At 39.0% G+C, this 10,312-nt stretch overlaps 1 protein-coding gene across 1 annotated transcript; it reads left to right on the forward strand.

The window, feature by feature from the left end:
- Window positions 1-5,649: 5,649 nt before the first annotated feature.
- Window positions 5,650-9,657, forward strand: LOC101329658 (apolipoprotein R-like). The gene is made up of 4 exons (XM_019952149.3): window positions 5,650-5,780; window positions 7,460-7,630; window positions 8,753-8,928; window positions 9,520-9,657. The coding sequence occupies exons 1-4, from the start codon at window positions 5,696-5,698 to the stop codon at window positions 9,655-9,657; spliced, it is 570 nt and encodes a 189-aa protein (XP_019807708.2). The 5' UTR covers window positions 5,650-5,695.
- Window positions 9,658-10,312: the final 655 nt, after the last annotated feature.

Below are 10,312 nucleotides of genomic sequence, written 5' to 3' on the forward strand. Positions count from 1 at the left end.
TCCTTTTATTTCTTTTTCATCTCTGATTGCTGTGGCTAAAACTTCCAAAATTATGTTGACTAATGGTGGTGAGAGTGGGCTACCTTGTCTTGTTCCTGATCTTAGTGGAAATGGTTTCAGTTTTTCACTATTGAGAACGATGTTGGCTGTGGGTTTGTCATATATGGCCTTTATTATGTTGATATAACTTCCGTCTATGCCTACTTTCTGGAGAGTTTTTGTCATAAATCGGTGTTGAAATTTGTTGAAAGCTTTTTCTGCATCTACTGAGATAATCAAATGGTTTTTCTTCTTCAGTTTGTTAATATGGTGTATCACATTGATTGATTTGTGTATATTGACAAATCCTTGCATTCCTGGGATAAACTCCACTTGATCATGGTGTATGATCCTTTTAATGTGCTGTTGGATTCTCTTTGCTAGTATTTGGTTGAGGAGTTTTGCATCTACGTTCATTAGTGATATTGGCCTGTAGTTTTTTCTTGTGACATCTTTGTCTGGTTTTTTTATCAGGGTGATGGTGGCCTCATAGAATGAGTTTGGGAGTGTTCCTCCCTCTGCTATATTATGGAAGAATTTGAGAAGGATAGATGTTAGCTCTTCTCTAAATGTTTGATAGAATTTGCCTGTGAAGACATCTGGTCCTGGGCTTTTGTTTGTTGGAAGATTTTAAATCACAGTTTCAATTTCAGTGCTTGTGATTGTCTGTTTATATTTTCTCTTTCTTCCTCATTCAGTCTCAGAAGGTTGTACTTTTCTAAGAATTTGTCCATTTCCTCCAGGTTGTCCATTTTATTGCCATATAGTTACTTGTAGTAATCTCTCATGATACTTTGTATTTCTGTGGTGCCAGTTACTTCTCCTTTTTCATTTCTAATTCTGTTGATTTGAATCTTCTCTCTTTTTTTTTCTTGATGAGTCTGGTAATGGTTTATCAATTTTATTTATCTTCTCAAAGAAGCAGCTTTTAGTTTTATTTGTCTTTGCTATCATTTCCTTCATTTCTTTTTCATTTATTTCTGATCTGATATTTATGATTTCTTTTTTTTTTTTTTTTTTTTTTGCGGTACGCGGGCCTCTCACTGTTGTGGCCTCTCCCGTTGCGGAGCACAGGCTCCGGATGCACAGACTCAGCGGCCATGGGTCACGGGCCCAGCTGCTCCGTGGCATGTGGAATCTTCCCAGACCAGGGCACGAACCCGTGTCCCCTGCATCGGCAGGCGGACTCTCAACCACTGCGTCACCAGGGAAGCTCCAAACTGTATGTTTTTATTCTTTTTTCTTTCCTTATTGCACTAGCTAGGTCCTCCAATATTTTGCTGAATAGGACTGATGAGAGTCAATATCCTTGCCTCCACTTCTAATCTTAAGGGAAAAGCATTCAGTGTTTTAGCAGTAAATGATAATATTTATAGTTTTTTTTTAAAAACATAGGTTTCCTTACCTTGATAGCTTTCATTCCAAAGATCAGAGTACTAATGTGAGGGTCCTATGAACTGCTATACACTTGAGGACCACAGAAATGACCACCAGGTGGGTCCAAAAACTCAATAGATCACTGTGAGATTGACATGAACTAGGAATCCTTTATTGCCTGGCCCCTGTAGCATCTATTTTAATGGGGTCATGGTGACACTTTATGTTCCCAGGTACCAGAGATAGTTCAGATACAACAAGTCTCTAAAGATTCTAGTGCACAATGACTTAAGTAAATTATTGAAGATTCCTTTGGGGTAAGGACTGGAGAAGTATACAATATATATACTTGTCATGGTGTTGCACAGTCCTTCCTCATAGGAATCTGTCCTCACTTTCAGTCTGAGAACTGGTGAGAAAATTACCAAGCGGGGAGAGTGGAAAGTAACTGAGTAAAAGATCATGACATTCAATGGAAGTAGCTGACCTTGGTCTTTGTATCATTCATTTTTGACCTCTTTTAATTATATTTCAAGAAATTCCCATGTTGGGTGATCCTTACCCTAAGGAACATCATATCTATTAACCCTCTTCACAGATTCTACAGGTCAGGATATCCTCTTCCCTTGGCTGCATTCCAACCTTACTGCCCTACATGCCTCACTCTTAAGGAGACTCTCATTTTCAGGGTCAGCATTTCCACAACCTGAGAATAAGTTCTTATTTAATTTTGCATCCTAGGCACATCTCTTGCATCTCCCTGGTTCTAGCTCTCCAGTATTTTTCACCTAACCTGCTTTTGAAGGTTAAGTTCTTCCACTTAGCCCTGCTATCCTGGGATTCTATATTCCCCAGTGCTGCTAAACAACCACAGCATCTCCTACCATAAGATGCAGCCTTCAGAGAGCCAGCCACAACTAAGTTACTGTATAATTTTGGTCCTTGTCACTAGTACATTGCTTATTGTCCTCAGGGCTCCCATGAAGAAGATAGCAGGTTGGTCTTCTGGTTTTATAAATTAGATCATTCTAACACGTCTACTTCTCTGAGCCTTTGATCACTTCCTACTTAGCCTGCCACGGCTGTTCTGACATCTCTACACATTTAATATTGACTATCACTTTTACTAACCTTCCCAAATCATCCAGAAACATGTAAGAACTGACACTCAGGGCACTTGCCAGGGTGTTAAATCTTGTGTTAAGGGAGAATATCCCCTATCCTGACAAACTCTCCCTTATCCTGCTTTGGGATCCCCTCCTAGACATGCTCTCCTATCTCCAAACTCATGCTAACTAGGTCCCATAGATCCTGCATATGATTTCTCTCTTCCCTCAGCAGGCGTGGCATGCCTTTAGTCAGTTCGTGCTGAGATTTGATTCCAGCTATTGGTCTGATGCCTGGAGGGGAGGTGGGGGGTAAATCTTGAGAAGGGCAATTATGGCCTTATAAGATATCTGTCACATTTGATTCCTCTGCATAGTCTTCAAGCAACAGGGGCACTATCTTATAACAAGGGATACTGGACCAATTATATAGGCTTTTTGGGTTTAGGGGAATCTGGCGTTCATGGTTCTGTAGTGCAACTACCCAGATATCCTCATTGAAAATCTAAAGGCACCATTCCTTCCAAAAGGGTCCTGAGTCTGAGTAGGAGGCTTGCCAGAGCTAAGAATTCACCTTTTATTGAAGTTCTAGTATTCCTTTATGATTATACCCTGAACCTGGTCCTTAGCATGATTAGCCTCCCAGCTACCTGAGATAACGGTTTCTTTAAATAGTAACTAGTAGCTTTCACACTTGGATTTGAATTGTGATTGATTGTGTTGAGCTCTCACTTTCAGGCCTGTATCAATGGTACTCAACTGTCCCTTGCAAAATCCTAATAATTGCTATTTTTATTACACTTCTCAAATGTCAGAGATATTGCACAGCCAATGCATCTCCTTCCATCTACATGCCATGAGAGTTTACCAGGTAAAAATGTTTTTTGTTGCAAGGATACAGCAAGCCAGGACTATCAATATTTCATGAATCACCAGAGATGGAGTCTTGATGGTCAGTTGGCTGAAGAATGATCCAATTCTAGAATCCCATTCTTAGAGTTTGCTTCCTAGATGCATTAGTGGTACAAACTGTCTTCAGTCAGCTTCTTCAGAAGGCATTCAGATGCATGTGAATTTTTGATGCTGTGATCTTCAGCAAAAACAAAAAGAAAAAACAACTCTAGGGGAATAAAGCAGCAGGATACGGAGAGAAAGGAGCTGATCAAGGACTGTTCTCAGGTTAAGTGGAGAATCACCTGATCCATGGTGGCTCTAGAGAGTAGATTGCACCACAGCTTTGTCCAGCCTTGAGGCAAGGAGTCATAGCTTTTGTATTCCAATATCAGTCGGCATTCGTTGCTCCTGGGGGACAGGGTATAACTTCCTAGATACATCAGGATGGGGTGTTTCTTGCCATCCCAGCACATTCTCTGGAGGAGGTCACAGGTCCAAGCCATTAACTGCAGCACCAGCAGCAACTGGAGGGTAAGACTACTATTGAGTAAAGGCCAACAATGCTGATTTACTCCCAAATGGTTGGTTCAGTGTTCTGAAGGAAAACCATTATTGGCCAGTAAGTGGAAATTATTTTGGTATAAAGAAAAAATCTTGAATTTATAAGCAGTCTTGGGTTCAGAATTTGGCTTAGCTGCTCATTATCTGAAATGTTTGGGGGCAGTTTACTTAATCTATTTGAACCTGTTTCCTCATCTATGCAAAGAGGAAGGTAAGAACCAGGTCACAGGTTTTTCTGAGGATCAGTTATGATAACTTAGGTAAAGTTCTGGTATATGACGTGCTTAAAGATTAAAAGCAGCTCAGCAAAACTTTCTCGTTAATCATTAAATTGCTTTATTGTGGCTCCTCTTTCTAAAGGCAGCAGCCATTTAGTAGGCTTCCTATTGTTTTCTTTCTATCTAGGAAGTTGAAATTTAATTTTGTTTTCTTTAGTATGCCAAAGGTGTTCACTCAGCCATATTTAGTAATGCTCCTCATTTATTTTTGATAAGTAGGCATTTTGGCTATTATTGATATGTAGAGTCACTCCAGGTCAGCTGAGTAGTGAAGCTCATTAGGACAGTTCCCAGAACTTAGTCTTCTCTTTTGTTTAGCCAACTATCTTCATCTCCTCTAGGAACAGTAATCCACAGTTGGTGGGCAAAGTATAGAATCCACGTTAGTAGTTTCTTCTGGCCCACTAAAGGAGACAAAATTTAGGAAATGATCTGGATGAATAGACAGGCAGTCCCAGATGGTTAAGAGAAATCTTAGTCTTGATGGTTAATAATCCATGAAAAATAACATATGTGCCTTCCATCCACTTGTCTTTTCGTGCTTAGAGACAAAATTTTGGGCTTCACTCAAATCCAGCATCATTCAGATATTCTGAGAGTCATAATAAATCTTCCTTTCTTCTTAACTCATCATCCTCAACAATTTAACTTTCTGTGCATGCTTTTTCTGTGCTACAAACACAGGCTAAAATAGTTTCTACACTAGAATATCTTCCTAGAGTGAATTATTTGCTTTTTTATGTGCATTAGAAGACCCAGGAAATAGGGAAAAGAAGTTCCTACTGAAGTATTGTGAGAATAATTATTGTCTGGGCAAGATCTTTAGTATTTTCACACTGAGAGACATTTTACTCTGTTCTGGCTAGACTGTGGGCTATCTAGGGAGAAACACAATTTTCTAGACTTTTAAAAAACCTATTTATCTGTGAGCAATTCATACCCTGATTAAAGAAAGCACTCCCTGGACAGGGACTGCTTCTCAGACGTCTTATCTTCCCTCATGCTATGGCTTCTACCTCCTGAGGAGACAACTGTGCATCAGACACTGTGCATCATGAGCTGAAGTCCTTGCACCATGTGTTCTTGTTTACTCAGAGAACATCATGTATATAAATCCAGAAAGGAATTCATCATGTTCTGTATCTGAACTGCAAGAAAGTCTTGGGGTTACAATAGTAAATACATACAGAATTCCTGAGGCCTCCAGATGCTTCTGCCCAAGAAGGAGCCTTCTGAGCTTGTCCCTGTCAGAGCTATGCCAAGCACCTGGCCTTCTAGTCACTCCCCTAATCCCTCCCCTTTACTGACACATAGCTGGGCTTTGTCAAGGCTGCTTTTCTTTGCTTAGGCACCATTTCAACTGTTGCTTACTTTTCCTCATCTTGATCCAAGGTGTCTGAGAACAGCTGAGCGCCACTGTGGCCCCTCTGAGACTGTGCCATGGCCACCAATTTGTCTTGCATTTTCCCAGCACTGCATTTTTTGGGGGTCTTGGTGCTATTGCTGTGCCCTTCCTGCTTGTGTGGTGAGTACAGAGGTTATGGGAAAAGGGGGTATTTTCTCTAACATATGTAGAAAAATACCCAATTAAGAATTAATCAAATACAGTGAAATGCAGGGAGATCAGCTCGGTGCTTTGTGACCACCTAGAGGGATGGGATAGGGAGGGTGGGAGGGAGACGCAAGAGGGAGGAGATATGGGGATTATGTATATGTATAGCTGATTCACTTTGTTATAAAGCAGAAACTAACTCACCATTGTAAAGCAATTATACTCCAATAAAGATGTAAAAAAACAAAAAGAAAAACAAAACAAATTCAGTGAAATGATGGTATATCATAATCTTTTGAAAGAGTGCAATGAACTATATTAATAAGAAATAAAATTTAAGTATAAAAGAAGTTGTTCCAATTCAGATAGAGGATTTTATAGTGTCTAGAATAACAAAGTGTTGAAATGCAAAAATTCTTGTGAGGCTGCTTTAGCAAGGAATAATCTTTAATTTTTAAATCAATTTCTTGAATTTAAATGCTCTAAAATGCTTAATACAGATTACTTTCCAAATAGGTTAATTATACCATCTATAATCTTAGTTATTGCTTAATTTTTAAAAATTCCATCCATAAACAAAAATATTTTCTGTTATTACAAATACGGAGTAAATTTTCTAGAGTAAAAATATAGAGTACTTCATGAATTCTAAACCATGACTGTCTTTCTCATGCAGCCCATTTCTAATCTACTTGAAGTGCTAACTCAGCCTTGCTTCTGATAATGTCAGGAGTCCAGGCCAACCTCAAAGCAGCAGAGATCTGTTCTTCAGTCTCACCTTAGAGCCTTAGAGTGCCTGTCACTAGACAGCCCATCCTTTGCCTTTTAGATTTCTCAGACAGGAGCTGGACACTAGTTCGCTGTGACTAATGTCCCCCCAGCCTGAAAGGAGCCACATTAGGTTTTCTCAGTGATCTCCTGAGGGTCCTTCTCTCAATGCGAAGCATAAATTCTCTCACACATTAGCCTCACCTGGGACTACAGGTGGTGTTCACAGGATATCGAAAGCTTTATAAAAATACTTCCCCAACTATTATTCTTAAAATAATTTAAATTTCTGACCTGTCTTAAATTCCTGACATTGTCTTTAAGTGAGGGAGGTAAGAGTTTTCTAACTGGTTTCTGAGCTACTTGCTTAATCAAATATGGAGCATTGCTAGACTTTGCAAGTCACAGGAGAGTATTGTTCTTCAGCCCAGACTTTCATTTTATGGCCTTTAAGCATCCACTGATGCCGTAGAAAGTGAAAGTCCAATGATCAGTACCGAGAGCAGAATTCCAGAAAGTGACAGTGGACTTTGTACTAACACAAACCTGAGTTGAATCCTCAATTTGATTCATGTTCCTGGTACTTACTAGCTGTGACCTTATACGGTTGTGTTTCCTTTTCTCTAATGTGGGTCTAATGCTCATACGGCCTCAGAGAGTTAGCATGAGGATTAAATGGTATAATATATATATGATGATTAACACAGTGTCTAGCAAGTGGTTAAGAACTCAATAAATCATTCCTAGTGATTTTAAGTAAATGAAACATACCTCAGCAGTATAATTTAATGACTTTGTTCTATAAAATGGGAAGAGTCCATCACTCTGAATAGTTAATTAAACTCTAGCTCATTCTCTTCGACCCTTCTCTTTTGCCATTCAAGACTGCGACATGTTTCCTAGCATTGCCCATGGATCCTATGAAGATGTGAGTCCAATTTTTTCCTTTACTACTGTGGTGCAGTATAAATGTGATGAAGGATATATTCTGGTTGGAGAAGAAAAAATCACCTGCAGAAATTCACATTGGTCATCTCTAGCTCCTCAGTGTAAAGGTAACTCCACTTTACTGATGGCCCTTGCTAAGATGGTAGGACCACCATGCAAGTTCTGACAGTATGGTTTCTCCCCAGCGAGAGGCAGCACTTAGAAATTTGTATGTATGTATGTATGTATGTATTTATTTATTCATTTCCTGTATTTAATACTTGGATGTGGTACTGTGCTGTTTAAAAAATATGTGTGGTATTAAAAAATATTTGTCTCAAAAATATTCTTCTATGTTATCTTCCAGAGCTTTGTGCTTTACCTTTCACATTGATATCCCCAGCCCACTTGGAATTCCTACGGGTTTATAGTGTAAAGTAGCGGTCAAAATTTGTTTTTCTCCAATAAGTAGTCAATGAACCCAGCACCACATTAAATGGATCGTAGTTTTCACACTGCTCTACAGTACTACCTTTATCAATATTCAAGAGTTAGAGATAATAATTTTTAATTTAAGAGAATAGTGAGGATTCAGCAAAATTTTAGTGAATTCTTGTGAAAGTTAGAATGAGGACTCATGGAAAAATCCCAAACGTCCTTGAAGTATCTGGTATCTCCATTAGTACCTGGTGCATGTCATCACGTCCTCATAGAAAAGCTGACCTGATATGAGACCAAGATTAGGTGTGCATTTTTTTTTTTTCTTACCACACGGCTAACAGCAACTCAAGTGTCTAATTTCCCACCATTGTCTCCATTTAATACAGGAAGATACTAAGGGCATAAGAATAGAAATTACATACTTAAGATGCTGAAAAGAGTCAGGTTTTGACATACAGTAGTTTTTAAAACTCAGATTTTAGACCACAATACCTAGGTTTATATCATAATCATGTCACCTAAAAGCTACGCAACCATAGACAAGTCACATAAATTGTCTTTACCTAATTTTTCTCTCCAGCAAAGTGTAGATAATAATAGTGTTTTATGTTGGTGATAGCTATACATTAACATTAATATTGTTGTTATTAATTTTATTGTTATAATAATACAATAAACGTAGTTAAAGAACAACTCTCAGACTGCAGGCAAAATTTACTATCAGTGTTTCTCACCCCCCAGTATTCTTTCCTATTGTAAAATCTTATTCTGAGAATCACAAAATGATCAAAATCGTGTTTCCATTATAGCTCTATGTCTGAAACCAGAGATAAAAGATGGAACTTTGTCTCTGGACAAGTATAAGTATGTTGAGTCTGAAACTGTCACTGTCCAGTGTGACTCTGGCTATAGTGTGGTCGGCTCTCCGAGTATCATCTGCTCAGAGAACAGAACCTGGTACCCAGAAGTGCCCAAGTGTGAGTGGGTAAGTGGCAGACACTTCGGGGTATTCTATCACATTGTAAAAATTGTAACCTGCTCCAGAGCACTGTTCCAGCCAACACTGATGAGATCTGACTTTTATTGGGACTCATTTCTGAGTTGTTTAAATCAATTTCAGAATCAGCATTTTTACTCTCAAAGCACATGTTGAGCTCTTAAAGCAAGTTCTAATTCTCTTATTTTATAGCAAGAAAGACCAAGCCCCTAGATAGGAAGGTTCCATAGATATAGGCAACCTGGCTCCCAGCTCTACATTTTCTATTACAGTAAGTGCTATGCTTTTGCATAGACGTCAGATCCATCCTTTCAGCTGACCCTGAAGAAGTTCCCCGGGTATCTTCTGCAGTGCTGTTCCTTCTCTGCTTAGTTTCATTGCTGCCTTAGAGCAATGCTGGTCTCGATCTTAGGGCAAATACTTTGCTGAGATGCACAAAGTATCTTCTGATTTCTTGCATCGGTCCTAAGGAGGGTCTTGATACTCCAATTTTATTGTCATCAATAGGCATCCTGAAGTAATCTTATACCTTCACAGTTTGGAGAGAAGCCTCTCAAACCATCCTTTTATCTCTTTTAGGAAGTTCTCTCGGGCTGTGAACAAGTACTCGCAGGCAGGAAACTCATGCAGTGTCTCCCAAATCCAGAGGATGTAAAAATGGCCCTGGAGGTGTATAAACTGTCTCTGGAGATTGAAAGATTGGAGCTACAGACTTGAAGTGGAGCACCAGTTAAAAATCAGTACATCTATTTCCCCTCTCTTCCTCTTAAAAACAGAGAATTAGATACATTTCCCTTATTAGCAACTCTACTGGTCCTTAAGTGCTATTATTTACTGAAAAAATACCTGTGTTAGAAGAATCTTTGAAATTTTTGACGCCACTGCTAATGTGGAACTATTGGTGGTTGATATCCTACCTCATTTTAAGCTTCTGCTTCCTTAGGTTTGGTGGAACGGCAAAAATAAATAATCACCTGTCAAAAATGCAGTGTCTTTGTTTTCACTTTGATTCCCTTGGAATGAGAAATTAGGGCCCTATATCAATCACTTCCTGATGCTTCTCAAATTAATGCCTCTTTTCTATTTTCATACTGGAGCCTTGTCTGAGATGTATTTACACTACATCTTCACTTCCTACTCACCCTTCAGTGCCCAGGTCAAATATTACGTCTTCCTCCGTCTTTTCCTTTCTTTTTCTATTGATTACCAATATTTTCTCTGGAACAACTTCTCAGTTCCTCTTTATATTTAAGGTATATTTGGTTTTGCTTGACATACACTCCATCCAATAATAACCAGCTTGGATGCCTTTGAAAGCCTGTGTGAAACCCAAGTATTCTTCTTGAGCATGTCCAAGTCTTCCCATCCAGTG

The sequence above is a fragment of the Tursiops truncatus genome, chromosome 1 (genome assembly GCF_011762595.2).
Source record: "Tursiops truncatus isolate mTurTru1 chromosome 1, mTurTru1.mat.Y, whole genome shotgun sequence".
NCBI classification, from domain to species: domain Eukaryota; kingdom Metazoa; phylum Chordata; class Mammalia; order Artiodactyla; family Delphinidae; genus Tursiops; species Tursiops truncatus.

Bases quoted from the DNA above. Each gene is read 5' to 3' on its own strand.
- LOC101329658 (XM_019952149.3), top strand. From the start codon at position 5,696: ATGGCCACCAATTTGTCTTGCATTTTCCCAGCACTGCATTTTTTGGGG. The intron at 7,631-8,752 runs GTAACTCCACTT...TTTCCATTATAG, and splicing joins TCTAGCTCCTCAGTGTAAAG to CTCTATGTCTGAAACCAGAG. The intron at 8,929-9,519 runs GTAAGTGGCAGA...TATCTCTTTTAG, and splicing joins AAGTGCCCAAGTGTGAGTGG to GAAGTTCTCTCGGGCTGTGA.